At 37.4% G+C, this 23,230-nt stretch overlaps 1 protein-coding gene across 1 annotated transcript in view; it reads right to left on the bottom strand.

The window, feature by feature from the left end:
* Positions 1-12,601: 12,601 nt before the first annotated feature.
* Psma8 (proteasome 20S subunit alpha 8) overlaps positions 12,602-23,230 on the bottom strand; it is an 80,468-nt gene continuing 69,839 nt past the window's right edge. The window contains exons 5-7 of the mRNA XM_047526744.1: positions 15,095-15,214; positions 14,806-14,868; positions 12,602-13,056 (exon numbers count right to left, since the gene is read on the bottom strand). Of these exons, the coding sequence (XP_047382700.1) occupies positions 12,964-13,056; positions 14,806-14,868; positions 15,095-15,214 (276 nt within the window). The 3' untranslated portion in view covers positions 12,602-12,963. The remainder of the gene's footprint in view (positions 13,057-14,805; positions 14,869-15,094; positions 15,215-23,230) is intronic.

Here is a 23,230-nt window from a genome sequence, read left to right as displayed (position 1 = left end):
TTTATATTCCCAGTCATTTGGGTTTATTTTTGGTTTTTACTTGGCTTGGTTTCTCCTTTGAATGAATTTTTCTTTAAGGTAGTTCCTCTCTTTGTTGACCTACATTGTTGTTTTTCATTTTCTCCTCATGGAATATTTTGTTGAGAACATTCTGTAGCACAGGCTTTCTATTTGTAAATTCTTTTAACTTTTGTTTATCATGGAAGGATTTTATTTCATCTTGAAATCTGAAGGTTAGTTTTGCTGGGTATAGTATTCTTGGTTGGCAACCATGTTCTTTCAGAGATTCAAATATGTTGTTCCAGGCCCTTCTAGCTTTTTGAGAAATCTGCTGATATCCCTATTGGTTTCCCCCTTTATGTAATCTGATGCTTTTCTCTCGAGGCCTTCAAAACCCTATCTTTATTTTGTATGTTAGGCATTTTCATTATAATGTGCCTTGGTGTGGATGTGTCATAATTTTGTGCATTTGGTGTTTTGTAAACCTCTTGTATTTAATTTTCCATTTCATTCTTCAGGCTTGGAAAATTTTCTAATATTATTTCATTGACTATGTTGTTCATTCCTTTGTTTTGTATCTCTGTGCCTTCCTCAATCCCGATAATTCTTAAATTAGTTCTTTTCATGATGTTCCATAGTTCTTGGAGATTTTGTTCATTATTTCTTCTATCTTCTCTCTTTGGGCAACTTTATTTTCAAGATTAAATATTCTGACTTCATTGTCTGAGGTTCTGTCTTCCAAGTGGTCTAATCTGTTGTGATGCTTTCCATTGAGTTTTTTATTTGGTTTATTGTTTCCTTCATTTCAAGGATTTCTGTTTGGTTTTTGTTTGTTTGTTTGTTGTTTTGTTTTCTTTTGAGAATCTCTATCTCTTTGTTGAAATGATCTTTTGCTTCTTGCAGTTGCTCTTTCAACTACTTACTGTTATGATCCTTCATTGCCTGCATTTGCTCTCTTATCTCCTCGTTTGCTTCACAAATCATCTTAATCATGTATAATCTGAAGTCTTTTTCTGACATTTCTTCTACCATACTGTCATTGGATTCTATTAACATAGATTCTAGATTTGTTTGGCTAATTTTCTTCCCTGTTTGTTCATGTATCTTCCCCTCTAGCAGTGCAGAGCTGGGGTATTTCAGTTTCCCCCCTACAGGCTTATAGTGATCCTATAGGTTTCCAAAACCTTTTCTTTAAGGGGGAGATCAATATTAGCAGTGCCCTGTTCAGACAGTATGCAACCCAAACTAAATAGCCCCTATGAGGATGTTAACAATATTGTCATAATAAACAGAATCAGTTCTATTATTATCTTCAGTATAACAAACAAATTTACAATAAGGTCTGCAGTTTCTAATGGAGGACAAAGAGGATGCGGAGGGGTGTAGAATGTAGCTGTTAATGGGATAAGAAAAGAATATATAGAAATTGTAGATAATAGAAAGAGTGAAAGTATAATCAAAAGAAGTTGGTTATTAGCATGCAAAAAGGGAGAAAGAGACTCTGAGGGAACAGCTAAAGAAAAGGAAAAGAGAGCAAGAAAAGTAAAGAAATAAAAACAAAAAATTTCAATAAGGAGAAAAAAGAAAATCTACACTATAACAGTCATATAGTATTCAAGCCTCCCAGTCCTCAGTAGTCTGATGTATGAGAGGTACTTGACAATGAGCTTCCAGTGTCTAGCAGGAGTCTCAGAATGAGTTTTGTCCCACCTAAAGATGGAAGATACGGCTTCCAGGATTATCCAAGATGCCCACTCTGGCTTCCAAATGTGTTGGCAAATGGGGAGCTGCAGCTGAGGGTGTGGGCGTGGTCAGCTGGAGGTCCTGGAGGGGTGTGGTTTTTCTGGTTGCAGGATATTGGAGGTGTGGTGCAGTCGGTCTGGGGATCCTGGTGATAGGGTGCAGTCGGTCTGGGGATCATGGTGTCAGGGAGCAGTCAGTCAATGTGAGGGCTCCGGAGGCAGGGAATGATCAGTTGGGCTGAGGGATCCTGGAGACCGGGCTCAGTCAGTCCGGCCAGGGGTCCTATAGTGCCTGGCTGTTGTCTCAAAATGTTGGCAGCCACATGTAACCAAACCTGCAGGTACTGTGACAGTGAACTTCCAGGCAACAGAAGGCAGCTGGTGTTCCATTGGTGCTCTGCAGTCAGTTCGCTGACTGCTGTCAGAGGATCGGGAGGTGAACCTTGGGCGGTGGGTGATGGGTAGGTGATGGGTAGGTGAAAGGTAGGCGATGGACAGGCAAGAGGCAGCAAATGGCGGATGATAGGCACCTGACAGTGAGCAATCTGCACTCAAATAGGTGTCAATAGCTGGCAGATTGTAGGTGATTGCAGTAGACAAATGGGGTAAACTGCAGGGGATGGATAAGCTGCAAAAACTGCCTCACCAAGAAACAGATATTCTCTGCTTGAAACCCGAGTTACAGAGCGACAAGGAATGCAACTGTCCCTCTAGTTCACCATCTTGGATCTCTACAGATATATTTTAAAGTATGCACTATGTGACAATGTTACTTTTTAAAAACAACAGTAATAATATAAGTCAGAAATGGTGGTGAAATCCTGTAACCCCAGAAAATTGGGAGGCTGAGGCAGGAGGATCACAATTTTGTGGCTGGCCTCAGCAATGTAGTGAGACCCTGTCTCAAAAGAAAAAATTAAAAGGGCTGTGATATAGCTCAGTGGTAAAGGAAACTTGGGTTCCATGCCTGGTACGAAGAAATAAAAATTCCTTTCAACTTATTTCTTCAAGTTGTTCCTTTATCTCATTTACGCTTTTCTATATGAAATCAGGATCATAAAAGAAAGTCTAGTCACCTGTTTTCTTTAATATGTAAAATGAAAAGTAAAGCAAAATGTACTTTTATGTACATGTACTAAAACTATAGTGAAAAAACTTCTTGTAGTTAGGTATTTTCATAAACCTCAGTAAACACTGAAAATTTGTGGAGTTATGACAATTGCTTGATTTCTCCCTAAAGGAGTTAGTCTCAGTAGATGTACATAAACAAGCACACAATCAGACACACATATAGAATCTTTCATTAAATTACATAAAGCATAGAAATAACCTTTTGCCTCTAGGAAATATGAAATATATGAATATATTAAATGGTGGAGACCTTTCTGGCAAATTTGGAGAAGTATATATTTCAGTCATACTCTTTTACCAAATATCTAGTAGAAATTTATTAGGTTCTGAATGTCCTTTAAGACTTATTTACAAATCTGTTTCCTAAGAGGGCTAATAATGATTTCATTTCAAATAATGGTGAGATTGTCATTATTTCACCTACGTGTTCATCTCTCTCAATGATCAAGATAAAAAAAGAAATTTAGAAAGTGCTAAACCTTACTAAAAAAAGCAGAGACTTTGACTCTGTTAGACAGTTGTTTGAACATCTGGAATACATATGCAAAATGAGAGAGAGTACTATAGTGGGCACTCTATCCACTATTTAATAAATATGATGTGTTGTGATGTACCATCAAATGAGGTTGGGAAACAAGGGAAAGAATCCATTGCTTTAAAATCAGCCTAATTTGTGTGTGAGAATTTGGTTAAGAGTTACCAGATGTATAAACTTGGGCACATTATTTAACCTCTTTGAAAATCAATTTCCTCATCTCTAAAAGGGGAATGCTGGGCTGGGTTTGTGGCTCAGTAGTAGAGCACTTGTCTAGCATGTATGAGGCACTAGGTTTGATTCTCAGCACTGTATATAAATAACTAAAAAAAAAAAAAATAAAGGTCCATTGACCACTAAAAAAAAAACTTAATAATAAATAAAAGGGGAAGGTTGACATCATCCAAAATGATTTCCATGTGGATTCAATTACAGAAAAAGGATAATCATAGCTATTGTAGATGCTATTATTATTGAAAACTTGGACTATTTTTGGGAGGCAGGTACCAGGGATTGAATTCAGGGACACTTGGCCACTGAAACACATCCCCAGCCCAATTTTTTATTTTATTTAGAGACAGGGTTTCACTGAGTTACTTAGTGCCTTGCTCTTGTTGAACCCATGATCCTCCTGTCTTAGCCACCTGAGCTGCTAGGATTACAGTCGTGTGCCACCACGCCTGGCTGAAAACCTGGACTTCTTTCCCTAGTCTTTTCAGTTTTGTTCTTGCCAGAAGAGAAAATGTAAAAATTCTGAAGCAAAGGAATGCAAATATTCATATCTTCTTTTTCAATGTAAACAATGGTAGAATCAATTATCGATCATGTATTTGAGATGTAAAGGATCCCATTCAGATGCCTGGTAAACCAAGTAGCATTGATATCTTTTAGCTGTTCAAATGGAACATCACAATTGCTATATTTCAATTTCACTGAAAGAAAAAACAAACAAAAATGATGGGTTAAATGCAGTTGGAGCTTTATGTTCTATTCTTTTTGAAGCTGATTTTGCTTTACATTTTTACTACATGTGGATGCATTCAGAGACATCACTTGATCTATTACTGTTATGCATGCTTTTGATTTTTCTGTATGTTTCTTGGTGGCAAAGTATGTTTACATTTTTCCTAAACTCTTTATCTAAATTGAAATGTTTTGGATTTATAACTGTGACATACAGCACAGAGTAAACAGTATAGATAACTGCATGTGCAGTTTAGGGAATAAGGAAGTGAACAGAAACAAAAACCAATACCCAGCGTTAGAAGTGTCACCAGCTCTTGCACATTCCCCTCCACAGCTCTCAATACAAGTTCTCACTCTACTGAATTTTCCAACAATTATTCCCCTTCTTTTTTTCAATTTTATTTCATTTTGTCTTTTAAATACTATATTCAGTTTTGCAGATAGATTTATTTATTTATTGGTACCCAAGGATGGAACTTGAGGGCCCAACACTGAGTCACATCCCCAGTCCTTTTTCTCAGGGGCTCACTAACTTGCTGAGGTTGGCTTGGAACTTGTAATCCTCCTGCTTCAGCCTCCTGAGCTGCTGGGATTACAGGTGTGTGCCAGTGTGTGGACCCAGCCTAAATTTTCTAGAAATGTTATTACATATTTGTTGTAGTTTTTGCTTAATATTATTTTTGAGACTTACGTCAATACACATGGCTGTAGTTCCTTCCTCCTTTTCCCTACAATTTGGTATGCTTCTGTATAAATAAATCATAATGTATTCACTTATTCTGTTGATGAATATTAGGTTATTTCTCTCTTTTTTTTTTCCCCATCAGGATGACTTTGTGATTATCTTATGCACATATGCAAGTTTTGGAAAGTTTATGTACCTGGAAGTAGAATTGCAGGCACATGCCTCTTTGACTACTACATATCACTAACTTGCTGCCCCAAACAGCCATCTCATTTACTGTTCTAATAGCAGTAGATAACGAGTTTTGAGCATTCCATGTGTTCACCAACACTTTATTTTTAATTTTTTTTGGATTGGACCCAGGGGCACTTTAACCCCAGCCCATTTTATTATTATTTTTTAAAATTTTGAGTTAGTGTCTCACTGAGTTGCTTAGAGCCTCACTAAGTTGCTGAGACTGACCTTGAACTCGTGATTCTCCTGCCTCAGCCTCCCAAGTCAATGGGATTACAGATATGTGCCACCATGCCCAACATAACTAACACTTTATACGTATTAAGATTTTTACAGCCTGATGGTTATAAAAGAGTAATTTGCCCTAGTTATAATATGTATTTGTTTATTAATCTGGCAGAGCAGTATTTAATAAGATCCTCACAAAAGAAAATAATGTGGGTTTCCTCGCCCGTAAACTGTTTATACACTCCATTCACTTTTCTGTTGCATTTTATTCCTTTGAATCAATAGTTCTCTGAACTGGATGGGAATATAGCTTAGTGGCAAAGCACCCACCCAACATGCTCAAAGTTCAGGGTTTCATCCCCAGCACTGTACAAAAAGGAGAAAACAACAGTGTTAACACCAACATCAAAAACAGATCAAGAGCGCAGCTCTGTGGTGCATGCCTGTAATCCCAGTGGCTCAGGAGGCTGAGGCAGGAAGATTGCAAATTCAAAGCCAGCCTGAGCAATTTAGTGAGGCCCTAAGCAACTCAGCAAGACCCTGTCTCTAAGTATAAAAAAGGGCCAGGCATGTGGCTCAACAGTTAAGTGCCCCTGAGTACAATCCCCAGTACCTCCACCCCGCCTGCCCCCCCCCAAAACAACAGATCAAGAAATGACATGAAAATTAAATAAAAGCAACAATCTCGACACCATCACTACCAAAGGGGTAAAAGTAATATAGAATAAACTAAAAAGTTAAAAATATATATATAAAATTTTAAAAAGGAAGAAAAATAAAATGAAAAAAATTAGACAAAAAGGGAAAAAATGAGGAAAGCAGGAGAAATGTAAGCAAGTGAAAAAAAGGAAAAAAGAAAAAATTTAAATACTAAAAGAAAAAAATGAAAAACATGCAAACAGCAATAATTTTTTTTTAAAGTGCAAGCTCATTCTCTCTCTCTCCTCTCTCTCTTCTTCCTACTTGTCATAAGAAACTGCTCCTTCTTATTCTCCCAGAAAATAAAAAACAAAGCAAAACAAAAAGTAGTAAGAGAAAATTTTCCTCTATGTTGAGGTGCTCAATAGTGTTTTGCAGAGTGGATGATCACAACCTCTGTTTGTTCATCTGAGCTTCTTTCTATGACTTGTTAGGCTACCTGCCTATTGGCAAGACCAAAGGTTAAGGGTTATTTATCCCTTCTTTCCCTTGTTGTACCCAGATGACCAGTGGGAATTGTTTATGGTCCATAGAATACCTCCTAGCTTCCCTGCAAGCAGAAAAAGTCAGTGCTGAACCAAGCTCTCCAGGCTGATTTTCTCTGGAGTTATTTGGGCTATTTGGAGGGCCAGGCAGGCACCTATGTTGCAGTATGAAAAGGACTCCAGAGCCTTTTGTGCTGTTCACGCAAAGTTCAGGAGAGGATATGGAGTCTGTAATAGTTTGAATATGGAATGTCCTCTCAGGGCTCATGTGTTGAAGGCTTGATCCCCAATGCAACAATGTTTAGAGGTGGGATTTGGGGAAGTGATTGAATCATGAGGGTTCTGATCTCATCATTGGATTAATCCATTGATGGCATTGGGAAATGATAGAAATTCCCAATGCAGGTGGTGGGGCCTATTTGAGGAAGATTACTGGGGGTATCCCCTGGAAGTGTATATTCCTATTGTATTTGATTTTTGAGACAGGGTCTTGCTAAATTGCTCAGGCTGTTCTCCCGCTGCAGCCTTAAATTGCTGGGATTACAGACGTGCCAGTTTTGGGCAGGGGTATATATTTTATCCCTAGTCCCTTCCTTGGTCCTTGGCTTCCTGGCAGCTCTGCTCTTCCACATCCTTTAACTATGGTGTTTCTGTAATGGAGCCATCTGACCATGGACTGAAATCTCTGAAACTGTGAGTCAAAATAAATCTTTCCTCTTCTAAGTTGATTACCTGATATTTGTTAAAGTGACAATAAGCTAACAGTTCAATTCTCTGTGCTGGGTGCAGTGGTGGGCCCTGTGTAAGCCACTGCCTGTTACTCTTATCTTTATTTTTTATTTTTTTGGGGGTACCAGGGATTGAACCCAGGGGCGCTTAACCACTGAGTCCCCTTCCCAGTCCTTTTTTGTTTTATTTGGAGACAGGGGCTCACTGAGTCACTTAGGACCTCACTAAATTGCCGAGGTTGGCTTTGTATTTGCAATTCTCTTGCCTTGGCCTCCTGAGCTGCTGGGATCACAGGTGTGCTCTACTGTGCCCAGCTCTGCTGTGATGTTCTGATAATTCACTCCCTTGCAAAACCACATGTGAATGCTCATTACTCTGGAATCTTGCTTCCAGAACTGCTGGTTTTTAGGGGGAAGCACCCTCCATTCCATGTTACAGTACAGTTTCCCACAACAGAATTCTCAGCAGCTCTGTCTGGGGCCCAACTCTCTAGGCGTCTGCCCGTTGAGTCAGTACAGAAATATTGCCACAGGGACCTGGAGACAGGAAAATGTCTGCTCCTAGAACAGTAAACTCAGGTAAGACCTTCTCAAGATTGCACCCTTAGAACACCATGAGAATACAGTGCAAAGTGAACTTCTCTAGAACCAGTTTGCTATGTGTATCCTTGGGGTATTATGTATTATCTCTTTAGACTATTTCTACAAGGTGCAGACTGCTGAGCTAGTCACTCACTGGGACCCTTTCACTTCCACCCCTTGCCTTCTGCCATGCTGCTGCGTGACATGTACTAGGATGCTCCCTTTCCCAGGATTTCTCCAAGTCTTTGTGTACCCACTACTGAACTTCAGCATTCTCCCAGTTACCCACCTTGATTTGACTTTGTGAGGAGTATGTTGAGTGCTGGGCGTGGTGGTACATGCCTGTAATTCCAGACTCAGGAGAGTGAGGCAGGAGGATCACAAGTTCAACCTCAACAACTGAGACCCTAAGCAATTTTGGAAGATCCAATTAAAAAAAAAAACAAACAGTCTGAGGATGTAGCTTAATGGTAAGGGGTCCCTGGGTTCACTTCGTGGTACCCCCACCAAAAATGTGAGTGTTGGCACCTTTAATCTATCTTTAATTCTCAAGCCTAAGTGACATCTTAAATAATAGCAATAATGTTTTGAGTATTTTTTTGGCTAAAACCTTACATTAAATAAAAAATTGCTTTGTTGGGCTGGGGATGTAGCTCAGTGGAAAGCACTTGCCTAGCACAAGCAATGCCTGGGTTCAACTCCCAGTATTGCATAAACAAAAATTGCTTTGTACAGATCAGTAAAACTTGGCCAAAATAACACTTAGATTCTGATGCCTGAGAATAATTGAGTCACTGGAGAAAAAAACCCAATGAGATAAAAATGCTCTTGCCTCTCATTATTTATCATGTGAGAGTGAGATTGGTGAGAAATTGTTCCCTTTTGATGGACAGCTGTGTTGGCAAAGCACTGTAATCAGCAGCACCAGGGCATAAGTTATAGAACCTGTCTCATGAGTGTCGTTAAGAAATTAAATGAGTTAATATTTATGAAGAATTCAGAACAGTTTCTGGCATGCAGTATTTTATAAATTATTTGTAAGTAAAAATAATGGGTAGAATTACAACCACATCCTGAGATGATGTGTCCCTATTTCTCCCAGACAGAAAATGTGGAAATGCACAGAGCTGAGTTGTGGTTTCTAAAAGAGCCATTAACATTTTATCTATTTACGTCAAATCCATCCAGAGGTGTAGAATGTTCTGTCTTCAGATCTGTAGTGGAAACTGGGACACAGGGAGGTCTCACTCCTTCTTTTGGTTATTATCACACAAAATAATTTTAATTTCCTTTTTTAAAATCTGGTGTTGTTTGCTACACTTATTAGGGAAGATTCAAGTAAGCTGCTCAGGAAACACTAGCAATATACCATACCATATTAAATCCACAGCTTGTGAGGAAACAGACATTTTAGCATTCATATAACTCATAAGAATGGGCTTAACTTCGTCAGGACAAGGACCATATCTAGTACCTGCACCGAGCATGTTCAATCAAGGATGAATAGTAAAGGAATGCCATTTCAAATTACTATACCTTCGGGTTTCCCAGGGACTTCGGGACTTACTCTGTTGCTGTAATACAGTCCTCTCTTCCTGGAAGTACTCCCATTTTTATTTCTAGAGTCCAAATCCACTTTTAAATATGTATTTGACTATGTGGTCTCTTACCATCACTACAATGTTCAACGAGTATCAAAGATATTAGGAAGTTGGCTCCTACATTGAGTAAGTGATAAGACTAGTTGATTAGTCTCCCCTTTCTCTGAAATACCTGATTTTTTTTTAAAGGGACACTTTAGATACTTTATGGCTGCAGGATTTGAGTAAGTTGCTTATGGCTTGCTAAGTTGCCAAGGCTGGCCTTGAATTTGCAATTCTCCTGCCTCAGTCTCCTGAGTTGCTGTGATTACAGGCATGCTTCACCATACCTGGCCCAATATCTGATGTTTTAAAGAAGGCAATCTGCAAGTTAACATTCTTATAAGCATGTATTAAGTCATAACCTCAGGCAAGCTGTGACAACAAAGATGAAAAAGACAGATCTCAGCCCTAATATGCCTATATATCTTCTAGTTTAGAAGGGAAGACAGATGGAAGTATATATTGGAGAAGATAGCCTTTTCAACAAATGGTGCTGGGAAAACTGGATATTCATATGTAGAAGAATGAAACTAGTTCCCTGTCTCTAAACCTGTACCAAAATCCACTCAAAGTGGACCAAACACCTAGGAAACACTGCAACTGCTAGAAAAAAAGAGTCAATGCTCCAACATACTACTGCAGGCACGAACTTCCTTAAGAATACTCCCAGGGCTGGGGATATAGCTCAGTTGGTTGAGTGCTTACCTGGCATGCACAAGGCCCTGGGTTCAATGCCCAGCACCACCACAAAAAAAACAAAAAACAAAAAACAAAAAAACCCCACAAAACTACAACAACAAAAAACAGAAAAAAGAATATTCCTAAAGCTCAAGAACTTAAACCTAGAACAGGAACTATTAAAAAGCTTCTGCACAGCAAAGGAAACAATTAAGAGCATGAAAAGAGAGCCTACAGGGCTCGGGTTGTGACTCAGTGGTAGAGCACTTGCCTAGCACTAGGTTCAATTCTCAGCACAACATATAAATAAATAAAATAAAGGTCCATTGAAAACTACAAAAATATTAAAAAAAAAAAAAAAGAAAAAAGAAAAGAGAACCTACAGAATAGAAGTCTTTGCCAGCGATGATTCCAACAGGGGGGGTTAATATCCAGAATATATAAAGAACTCAAAAACTGTAACATCAAATAACCCAATCAATAAATAGGCAAATGAACAAACAAAATATATAGGCAAATAAACAAAACGGACATTTCTCAAAAGAAATGCAAATGGTCAACAAATATATGAAAAAATGTTCAACATACTTAGCAATCAGGGCAATACAAATCAAAGCTACAGTGAGATTTTATCTCACTCCAATTATAATGGTAATCATTATGAATACAAATATTAAATGCTGGTGAGGATGTGGGAAGAAACATACATTCATGCATTGTTTGGGGGACTATAAGTTAGTACAACCACTCTGTAAAGCAGTATGGAGATTCCTCAAAAGACTAGGAATAGAGCCACCATATGATCTAGCTATCCTACTCCTTGGTAATTATCCAAAAGAACTAAAATTACCATATCACAGTGATATGTATATTTATGGCAGCACAATTCACAATAGCTAAGTTATGGAACCAGCCTAGGTGTCCATCAACAGATGAATGGATAAAGAAAAAGTCTGTATATACACAATGGAGTTTTACTCAACCAAAAAGAAGAATATAATTATGTTATAAGATGGTGAATGGAAGGAATCAGAGAATATTATTGATGTGAAATAAGCCAGACTCAGAGAGTCAAAGGTACAATGTTTTCTCTCATACATAGAAGCTAGAGAAAAATTAGGAATTTTTTAAAAAGGGTATCTCATGAAAATAGGAAGGAGAACAGTGGGGTAGAGGAAGTGAATTGAGGGGGAGGAAGGAGGGATATGAAAGGAGAGTAACTAGGGAATGAAACTGACCAAATTATGCTATTTACATGTATGAATACATGAATTCTATTTTTATGTATAACTATAATGCACCAATTAAAATAAGTAAATAAATTAAAGACCAAAAGAGTGGAGTACAGGGACGGGGGAGGGAGGAGATGAAAGAAGGGGAAGGTACCGGAGATCGAAATGAAGCAAATGAAGTCATATGCACTTATATGTCAAAATGAACCTTACTATTCTGCATAACTATCATGCATTAATACAAATTTTTTTAAAAACCATCATTATAAGGGTACATAGACCAAACGTATTAAATTAGCATTTCTAACGATGTTCTCTGTTACAGGTAGGTTAGATTCTAAGAATGACTGTAGAAGTCATTCTGTTTTCTACTAAAGACTTACAGAACCACTGAAGTTCTGTGGGAGCAAAGGACAGGAAAGGACTATACCAAGGATACTGGTACCCAGAAGTAGTGTGAAGCCCTCAGAAACGTGCCCCTAAGCAGTTAGAAATGCAAAGAACCTCACAGGGAATCTTCCAATCAGCTCCCATGAATACTTTGAATATTATAAACCACCAAAGACTACCTTCGTATGCAGAGAGTCAGAATATGATTTTCCTACTGCCTGGGTAGACAAAGTGAGTGACTGATAGTAATTTTCCAGGAAGCTGCTGTGAACTGAAAGTCTGCCATGTGCCCATGCTGCTGGCTTGCTACATACAGAGAACAATGACCTCATCTTCTGTATCGCCTTCCAAATTTTACATGAGAGTATGTCATAGGTACATTCCAACCTGGAACCATATGTAGAAGGATATTTTGGAAGTACAATTCTTATTTTTATTCCTAGGAAGGGGCGAGAGTGATGCTGAGTTGACATACACAGCTTGCACAGAGGAAACTATTGTTTTTTTCCTCTCCATTGGTTTATCTAATTGTATGAACAGTCCTTCTCATATCTTCTTAAATGAATAAATAGCAGAGAATAAACTAAGAAAAAAATAAATGCAACTCAATATTATATTCAATTTATTATGGAACAGCCAGTTCTGTAACTGAGAGTGAATAGTCAAACTTCACCCAAATTACTCACTTCTTAAAATTAAATTTTTTTCTTAATTAAATCTGTTTATCTAAAGAAAACCTACACATGAAACAAGTTATAGTATATAGTCTCAGGCTTATGTGGAATTACGACTGCTTTCAACAATTACTGGAATCTGCTTTCAAAGAAAACCTTCACATCAATCTATGTAACAGACTGAAGACAGTCACAAATTTGGCATTCTCAAAGTAGCCCATATAAATACTAAAGGTAATGCTGCAAACTAACGTATTTCTTTTAACTCTTTGTTAAGTAATTCCAAGCAGTACAGCAAAACATTAAAAGCTTCCAGTGCTCATCCTAAGAATCAGGCATTCTTCTTTGATTTTTTCTTCTCTGCTTCCTCCTTTTCCTTTTCTATTTCAGTTACTTGTAATTCAATTTCTTTAGCACTAAACATCTGAAAAGAAAAAATTTAGAGCAAATTTCAATTATGCCAATGTCTAAATATTTACACGAAGCAATCCCATCTTTCATAAATTTATATTTTATTAATAATTTTACATTTTATAACAAGTGTACAACAAAATGTTTCAAAAGGTTTAAAAGCAACATACTTGTAATAATTATTGACAAAATCAGATCTCTGACATTTTCACGATCATTGTACTATAAAGTGGGACAAATTACACATACCATATATGAATATAATTTTGAAAACATTTCATTACAAAACTTATTTCTACTCATGAGTAAATAACTCATTATCAAAATCCATCTTATCCTGTATGTTTCTCTGATAGGGTTTAACTATTTTATCAGTTCAGAGAACTTCCAGTTCAGAGGACAGCCATATGGGGTAGGAAAAGATGGTTTATGCTGCTTTATGTCTCCTGTACAAGCAGAGAGCAAAAAGATTATATTTTCTAAAAATATGCAAAGTAATTTTGCTTTTTCTACTGTACTGCTTACAAATAGATCCAAGATTACATGACTGCTGTTGTAAGATTATTTACTTGAAAAAAGAATAAGCAACTTAATGAGAAGGCAGATTTTCAAAGATGTTAGAGAAGGGATTTTAGCAATTAGTTCACCACCAGATTTTACAATATAAGTTTAAATTCATAAAGTTTATCTATCTGGCCAAAAATTGAAGGCTTAAAAATTAGGTCTCTATGACTTTGGTTTCAACTCCAGAATTCTTTTCATTTCACTAATAAGAGATGTGTCAGAAAGTCTGTATTTGTCAATAATCTGTAAAATATATTATATTTTACATATTTTAAATATAATTTTCCATTATTTGAGTGCCTTTGTACACTCAGCTACAGAGTTTGTTGGCAAACTAGACTATACAGTTCCACCTAAGGAACTATATTTCAAATGCTCTTTAGCTAATAAGTCCTCTATGGAAATACTCTGAACAGTTTATTTTGTGGCCCAGTGGTTTTAACCCTAATAGCTGACAAAAGGCATACTGATAATGTTAGATTTGCCACAAAAGATGTACGGAAAGGTTATCATGCTAGGGATTAAAATGTAAGCCTGATAGGAGGTTCAAGGAGCTCCAAGTGAAATGTAGAAAAAATAGATCAAAACCAGCAGACAGAGGCTGGGGACAAAGCTCAGAGGTAGAGCCTGTGTTTAGGGCACACAAGGCTCTGCATTCAATCCCCAGCACTATAATACAACACAACAAAACAAAACCCCAAACTAGCAGACAATCAGAAGAGGGTTGGTGTTTCCTTGATATAAGCAAGGATAACATTATGTTAGAAACCTGGAGTGCCAACAATTACATAAAAGTAGTAGATGAATGACACTGGTACCTTTCAGGAAATCTAAAAGACAAGAAGAGTAACTGCTCTCTCAAGCAATGAATTTACAGAAGGAGTATGCTCACTGACCCAAGGGGACTGGCTCAGTAAGCCTTCCTACTTATAGGAAACACAGTAAATGGTGGGGCTAGTCATAGTAGAGATCTAGTACCTCTAAGTCTTCATAAAGAGCTAGGGACTGGTAACTGTTGGCAATGAATACATATAAGTTAGTGTATTAGCTTAAAGAAGCTAATACTTTATAAAACAAGTCATGGTGTCAATGGGTGTGAAAGGACATATGACACTTATAATGAAGATTCGCAGGTTCAACATTTTAACTTCTCAAACTATACTACTGATAATTTTTTCCTCTTTGGTTAATGACATACCTTCAAAGGTTGATTTCTTCTTATTATAGCCAGTTCAATGTTTTTTCCACCAGACTGGACAACCTGATGTAGAACAAGCACATATCAGAACTATTTCAACTGGTCTGGGGTCTAGTTCAATATATGCCTATCATGGGCAAGGCCCTGGCTTGATTCCCAGCATTAGACACACACACACACACACACACACACACACACACACAATCATTCAGAAAATGTGTTTAGTAAATTAAAATGGATGAGGAAAAAAAGCTTCATTTTTCTGAATGTGCTTTATTAGCTTACTTACTTCTAGCAAAGCTCTTATTGCTAATTTGATAGCTTCATTGTCATTTGCTATAGCATCTTCTGTGTAATTCTTTTCTAGAAATTCTCGAACAGTTTTAGCACTTCGGCCTATTGCATTTGCCTTTAAAAATAAAAAAAAATCATTACAATATGAATGAATTTACAGTTACTAGGATTTTGAAGTTTAGTATTCCTTACTAAAAATTACAAAGTGAAAATTACAGATTTGAAAACTCAGCAAAAATTTCTCAAACTCATTTGGTTATTTTATGAATAATCCCAAATGGTGACATTACTTTTATCTGAAAATATACCAATGCTTTGTCTTGGTCAATACTTTGTATTAGTTCAATGACTCCCAAGTCCTTCATAAAAATCTTTTTGAAAAGACTGAAAAAGTTGAAACTCCAAAAGGTATGGAGAAGAAAGGAGGTGAAACCTTTCAACAGGGTGCAAAAGGAAGAGAGAGAAAAAAGACCTCAATGCCAATGTGGAAAAGAAAATTTTTTACCTGAATAAAAGAAAACATCATTTTCTTAGAATAAAGTGTACTGGTCACTTACTTTTTATTTCTTTGACTCTATAAGTAAGACAGGTTTCTATTCTATTCCCTATTTTCTTGATTCTTAAAAAACTTTCCTCAGATGAAGGAAAAAGGCAAACTGATTTCCCTAGTTGCATGGCTATAGGTAGCAAATAGTGTGTTCTTTTAACTCAGACTAAATATCCAGATCAGTACATATGAGGATGATAATTCTTATTAGTAGAGCACATAACAGCCAGAAATCATGCTGTTTTAAGTGGATTGTCTCAAGTAACCATCATGAAATGAGGATGAACTCCAATTCTTGGGTGACAAAATGAAGGTTTGGAAAGGTTAAAATGGTATTTCTGAGCCTCAGCACTGTCAGACTTTTGGGCCAGAGAATTTGTTGTGGGCTGTCCTGTGAATTGTAAGATATTTAATAGCCTTTACCAATTGGATGCCAGTAGCACTTTGTTATATATCTGCAATTTCCCCCAAAGTATCATGTGTCCCCAATACGGTAACATCCAGAGGTGGGGCTTTTGGGAAGTTACTGGATCACGAGGGCTCTGACCTCATGGTGGATGAATCTATCAATGGTTGGATGGTAGGTGAGACTTAGTTGAAGTAAGCAGGTCATGGCATGGGGGTATGACCTGGAAGGATTATCTTTTCCCAGTTCCTTCCTCTCTGCTTTCTGGCTGCCATGAGTTGAGCAGTGTCTTCTTCCATGATATCCTGTCTTTAGGCCCAGAACAATGCAACTAAGCCAGCCATGGAGCCAAAATAAATAAATAATTCCTCTTCTAGGGTTTTTTTTTTTTTTTTGGTATCAGAGATCCATCCCAGGGGCACTTAACCATTGAGTAAAATCCCAGACCTTAATTTTTTTTTTTTCTTTTGAGACAGGTCTTGCTAAATTACTCAGGCCTCACTAAATTGCTGAGGCTTTGAACTTGTGGTCCTGCTGCCTCAGCCTCCTGAGGTCCTGAGATTATACGCATGCACCAGCTCTTAGTTGTCTTTATCAGGTATTTTGGTCACAGAGATAAAAAGTTGACTCATACACACACCCCCATACAAGCAGTGATAACAAAATGTATCTAGGTATTGTCAAATCTCTTTTTCATTCTGGTACTAGGGATTGAACCAGGGATACTTCACCACTGAACTATATTCCCAGCCCTTTTTTTATTTTGAAAAGGGGTCTTACTAAATTTCTGAGGTCGGCCTCAATCTTATGATCCTCGTGCCTCAGCCTCCTGAGTAGCTGGGATTTTATGTGTATGCCACTTCACCTGACCCAAGTAGCTTTTAAACAGTCCCTGTTTGTTATACTGGCTCCAGTAAATTTGCCCCAAATCACATAGAACTGGGCTTTGAAACCAAGTGATCTAAATCAAGTCAAGCATTTAACTCTATACACTATCTTGCCTCATGCCCCTTTGTGTTATGATCTGTAGAGTGGAACCAGCAGAAAACCCCATCATTTTACTGGTGTTAAATGGGGTAATGTCTCAGTTATAACTCTTATATAACAACTCTCCTGTGATTACAGGAAAGGAATCTCAAAGATTTCATGATGTGGGCATGAAAATACACCTTTTTACTTCAAGAGAGTACACCGCTCTGGCTAGCAGAAGATTCTTCTACCTCACATAACTATGTTACTATATTTTGGAAGGTTAAAATAAGCACCTGTGAAATTTTACATAAAATTTTGCAGCCCTGAAACTTTACTAAGCTCACAGGGAAAGCCTCAGTCTGCCATGACTTAGGATTCTATTTGCTTCTAGGTCTTTTTATTTATTTTTATGATTTGCAGTACTGGGGATTGAACCCAGGGATGCTCGACCACTTAAGATCTACACCCCAGTCCCTTTTATTTTGAGACAGGGTATTCCTAATTTTTGAGGCTGTGATCCTCCTGCCTTGGCCTCTTTAGTAGATGGTATTACAGCTGTGTACTACCATACCAGCTACTTCTAGTTTTGTTTTTTGTTTTTTGTTTTTTTTTGTTTTTTTTTGACAACTGATTGCTGCCCAGCAAAGCACCTTAGTAGTAGTTTATCCAAAAATCTCACTGGGTCCTTACTGTCATCCTGTAAATTCCTGGTGACATTTTTTTGTCTACCTTCTCCAATTGCTGATATCAAAATTCTTTAACTCTTAACAAGGTGCAGAGGCACACACCCATAATCTCAACTACTTAGGAGGCTAAGGCGGGAAGACCGCAAGTTGATGGCCAGCCTGGGTAACTCAGTGAGACCCTGCCTCAAAGTAAAATATAAAAAGTACTAGGGATGTACCTCAGTGGTAGATGCCCCTGGGTTCAATACCTGCTAATACATAACAACAACAACAACAACAACACTTTAACTCAAAACAAACTTCAACTCTTACCCACCAGACTGGTTTCCTAAGATCTAGCCTGTTTCTGACACTCACATCCCTGCCCCCATCACCTACTCCAGCCTACTTCAACACAGACTCTGGTAGTTTTGCAATGTTTTTCCTTCCTGCCTACATAGCTAGTTAAATGATGTTTTTTTTGTGTGTGGCAAACACTAATAGCTGTCAAATTTAATATTCATTTTTCCTTTGTGACAGCTCTCTAGGTAATATGACTGCATAAAAATGTCATTGTCTAGTGTGTGCTAATGAATAGGTAAATACAAGTAGAATGGAGCATCTGGAAATCTTTGCTGCCTGGAATTCAGACAGGTTGACTGGGAGGCCTTGCTGACACGTTGAGGGCATGGGGGAAAGATTATAATAAGAGAAAAATGCCAGCATCTTCAAACTTCTCAATGTGTGAGAAAAATCAATCCTTATGTGTTAAGTGTCGTCGGGTCTTTGTTGTTAGGCACCTAAACAAAAACCTCATTGATACCCCCAAACTCCTTCAGAAATGAAAACTTAATTCTGGCAGCTGCTGAAAATGCTGCAGGCAGACAGCTTACAGCCCTTACCCCTCTTTGGGAGGTTCCTTGATTAACATGAGCTGCCTTGTGTCAGGTTACGGCTCTTCCAGGGGCAGTCCTAACCAATGATGTGATGAAAGACCCTTGACTCCAATTTGGAACAACTCTGAAGAGTCACCACAGATCCAGAGCTTCCCATGGCATGGGTCATCCCAGGTCTGTATAGAGACTATGCCATAGGTGGCCCAATTTCTCATGCCCCTTCAACCAATGCTGATCCCAACAGCACTTCCTAAGAGAGTTCCTAAAAATAATGATCTGTTTTTGGAGCTGGTTTTTAAATGGAACTTAATTTGGAAAAATTTTTCAAAGTCTAGAAATTACTTTTTAGTCCTGCCTTTTACTGCCTGTGTTCTCTGCCCGTGATCATAGTTCTCATGAAACACACATCAAGAAATCAGGCAAGGGGGCTGGGGATATGGCTCAGTTGGTAGAGTGCCTGCCTCGCAAGCACAAGGCCCTGGGTTCAATCCCCAGCACCGCAAAAAAAAAAAAAAAAAAAAAAAAAAGAAATCAGGCAAGGTTTCTGGTCTCCTGGCCAACTTTCCTTGAGGTTGGGTGACTCTAGGAAGACTGAGGCCTCAATTAACAGTCCCACCTGAAGGTTTGCTGACTCCTTCCACTGAATCCTGAATGTGTTCATGAATAAGGAACTTTGCCCATAATAAATCAAGTTAAAATAATTTCCATTATCTTTAAAATATAAATAACAGAAAGCAAAATAGGCTGTTTTCAACACAATAAAATAAATATTAAATTAAATTAAATTTTAATTAAATTAAATATTCTTTAAAGTATTTTCTGCTCTGAGATTCTGTTCTTATGGCAGCATTTTCCAGAGCGGATTTCATAAAATATTGGAGTGGAGAGATAGGAGTTATGATAAAGGATTCTAAATTTAAGGAATTTTAGACACTTCTATTTTACCTGCATTTAAGATTTACAAAAGTCTTTTAGAAGACCTGAAAGTATTTGAATAATGAAAATTATTGAAATTTTTTTAGAGAAACATCTTAAATTATTTAGCTAGAGAGTTTGCTTACTTTACTTAATGCATCAAAAGAAAAGTACTTTGAGCATTGGTGGTTATACTGGTGAGCCCAGCTGCCTCCCAAAAGAATAACATTTTAAGAAACACTGTTCTTAAATAAGCAACATGTTCACTTTATTTACATTGTTAAGAGCTATGGTTTATACCAGAGAACACTAAAACACATGCTTCTACAAATTCCTAATACTTTTAATCACAGTGGATCTTATCTATGGATGTGGGTCTCCTTAAAGTGATATACAATAATCTTGTTTGTTTATTTTTTGGTACAGGGGATTGAACCCAGAGGTACTTTACCACCAAGACACATTCCTAGTCTCCCACGCCCAGTTTTTTGTTTGTTTGTTTGTTTTGTTTTGTGTTTTTGTTTTTTAATTTTGAGACAGGGTTTCACTAAGTTGCTGAGGCTGGCTTTGAACTTGGAATCCTCATGCTTCAGCCTCCCAAGTCACTGGGATTACATGTGTGTGTGCCACTGCGCCCAGCTATGCTAGATTTCAAAACTACTAAGCAAAACCATTTTTGGTTCCCACAATTAAATGTCTATAGCATATTATTTTGAAAAAAGATCAATAAAACAGGATTAGAGAAAAAGGCATTTAGAAGCAGAATTTCATGATCTGAAGGCTGTGTTTTAACCATAAAATGTGACTAGTGTTTACTATAAAACCTTGAATGCTTAAGACCCAAACTTTCCCTCATAAGTTTTTAGTTAATAGAGGTAATAAAACAAGTTTAAAAAGCATTATTTTTATATTAATTACTAATACTTCAAAAGTTCAAAGGGTGAGTCAGGCACAGAGGTGCATGCCTGTAGTCACAGCCACTCAGGAGGGTGAAGCAGGAGGATCACAAATTAGAGACCAGCCTCAGCAACTTAGTAAGGCCCTAAGCAAATTAGAGAGGACCCTGTCTCAGAAAAAAAGAGGGGGAGGGGATGTTGGGGATGTAGCTCAGTGGTTAAGCACCCCTAAGTTCAATCATCAGTACAAAACAAAACAAAACAAAAAATTTGAATGGAGAGAATATTTTCAACTTAGAATCAAGTAAGTAGTGTTAGGCACAAATAAATTGTTAAGTTCATTTCATATATAACGTTCTGTTCTACGCACTGGTGTTTCAAAAGCATAAAAAGTAGATAAAAATCTTTGCATCCACAGAACGGAGCTTAAAGTCTAAAACAGACAAACAATAAAAAAGGAAATACTATATAAAATAAACTGCTATTGGAAAGGAGAAATTCAAACCAGCAAATGGAAGAAAGGTTATTGGGCATGGGCTGCAGGCTGGTCAGGACAATCATCCTCAGAGGGTGAGGATGACATATATATAGATGTCTTCAAAAAGAGAGCTCCTGTCAGAAGAAGAATATGGAAGGACAAAGGAAAAAGCCCTGAGGAACCTGCATGTCTGGTCTTTGAAGAACAGTTAAGATGCCACAGTAGCTGAGCAGGTAAGCAAGGAGAGAGGTGTGGGTGGAGAGCTACTGGGGAGCCACATAAGGTAGACCAGTCTAAGGGCTTTGGTATTTACTGAGTTATTCAGGAGACAAGGTGCCTGGGTTTCAATAGAGGGGTGACTTGATCTGACTTAAACTTCAATAGAATTTCCCTGTTAATAATTAGCCTGGGGGAGCTTCAGTGAGGACCCAGGTCTGCCCTCCCATGCACGCCGTTGTTCGCCTTCTACCAACACACTCAGAAGCCTCTGCAGTCATCTTGGATTATCCCCAAGGTGGAAGCTGCCATCTGTAAGTGGGGCAGCTCCCATCCTAAGATACCTGAGGGAGACTAGAAGCTCAATTCAGGTACCTCTCATGCATCAGGCTACTGAAGACTTGGAGGTTTGAGTAGTATATGACAGTTGTACTATAGATATTTTTAAATTTAAATTTAAAAATTTTTAATTTTTCTCTATTTTCCTCTCATTTACCTGTTTCCTCAGAGTCTCTCCCATCTCTCATGCTAACAACCAACCTCTTTTGATTCTGCTTTCACTCTTCCTATGATCTAGTACCTCTATATATTCACTTCTAATACCAATAACATTGCACCCCTCTCCATCCTCTTTGTCCACTATTAGAAGTTGTAGACCTCATTACAAACCTATTGGTTATACTATAGATAACAATCAAACTCATCCTCTGTTTTTTACAATACTGTTAACATTTGGTTTAAGGTTACATATTGTTTGTATTGGGTGCTGCTAATATTGATCTCCCCATTAAAGATGAGGTATTGGAAACCTGCAGGAACACTATAAACCTATAGGGGGGAAATTGTAATACTTCAGATCTGCATTTAGAGGGGAAGATACACAACATGAAAAAACAAGGGAAGAAAGGGACCCAAACAAACCAAGATGCCATACTAATAGAATCCATTGACAGCAGAGTTAAAGAAATGTCAGAAAAGTAGTTTAAAATGTACATAATTAAAATGATCTGTGAAGTAAAGAATGACATAACAGAGCACATGCAGACAATGAATGATCACTTCAATAAACAAAAGAACAAATGCAGGAAGCAAAAGATCATTTCAATGAAGAGAGATTCTGAAAAAAAACAAAAACAAAAAAAAAACAAACAGAAATCCTTGAAATTAAGGAAAACTCAACAGAAGGTATCACCAACAGACTAGATCACTTGGAAGACAGAACCTCAGACAATGAAGACAAAATATTTAATCTTTAAAACAAAGTTGACCACACAGAGAAGATAGTAAGAAATCATGAACAGAACCTCCAAGAATTATGGGATAACATGAAAAGACCAAATTTAAGAATTAATGGGATTAAGGAAGGCACAGAGATACAAACCAAAGGAATGAACAATCTATTCAATGAAATAATATCAGAACATTGCCCAAACTTGGAGAATGAAATGGAAAATCAAATAAAAGAGGCTTACAGGACACCAAATGTACAAAATTACAACAGATCCATACCAAGGCACATTATAATGAAAATGCCCAACATACAAAATAAAGAATTTTAAAGGCTACAAAAGAAAAGCATAGATTATATATAAGGAGAAATCAATGTAGATATCAGCAGATTTCTCATCCCAGATCCTAAAAGCAAAAAGGATCTGAACAACATATTCAAGCTCCAAAAGACCATGGATGCCAACCAAGAATCTTATACCCAGCAAAACTAACCTTCATATTTGATGATGAAATAAAATTCTTCCATGAGAAACAAAAGTTAAAAGAATTTACAAATAGAAAGTCTGCACTACAGAACATTCTTAGCAAAATATTCCATGAGGAGGAAATGCCAATTAAAGGAGAAACCAAGTCAAGTTAAAAACCAAAAATAAGCCAAAATGACCAGCAATACAAATCATAGCTCCATAATAACCCTGAATGTTAATGGCCTAAACTCATTATCAAAAGACATAGACTAGCAGATTGGATTTAAAATAAATAAATAAATAAGACCCAACAATATGCTGCCTTCAAGAGACTTATCTCATAGAAAAAGACATTCATAGACTAAAGGTGAAAAAATGGGGAAAAACATACCAACCACACAGAATCAATAAAAAAGTGGGGGTTTCCATCTTCATATCAGATA

This window comes from Sciurus carolinensis, chromosome 15, assembly GCF_902686445.1.
Source record: "Sciurus carolinensis chromosome 15, mSciCar1.2, whole genome shotgun sequence".
In the NCBI taxonomy this organism is placed as follows: Eukaryota; Metazoa; Chordata; class Mammalia; order Rodentia; family Sciuridae; genus Sciurus; species Sciurus carolinensis.
This window is presented reverse-complemented; position numbering and strand designations above follow the sequence as displayed.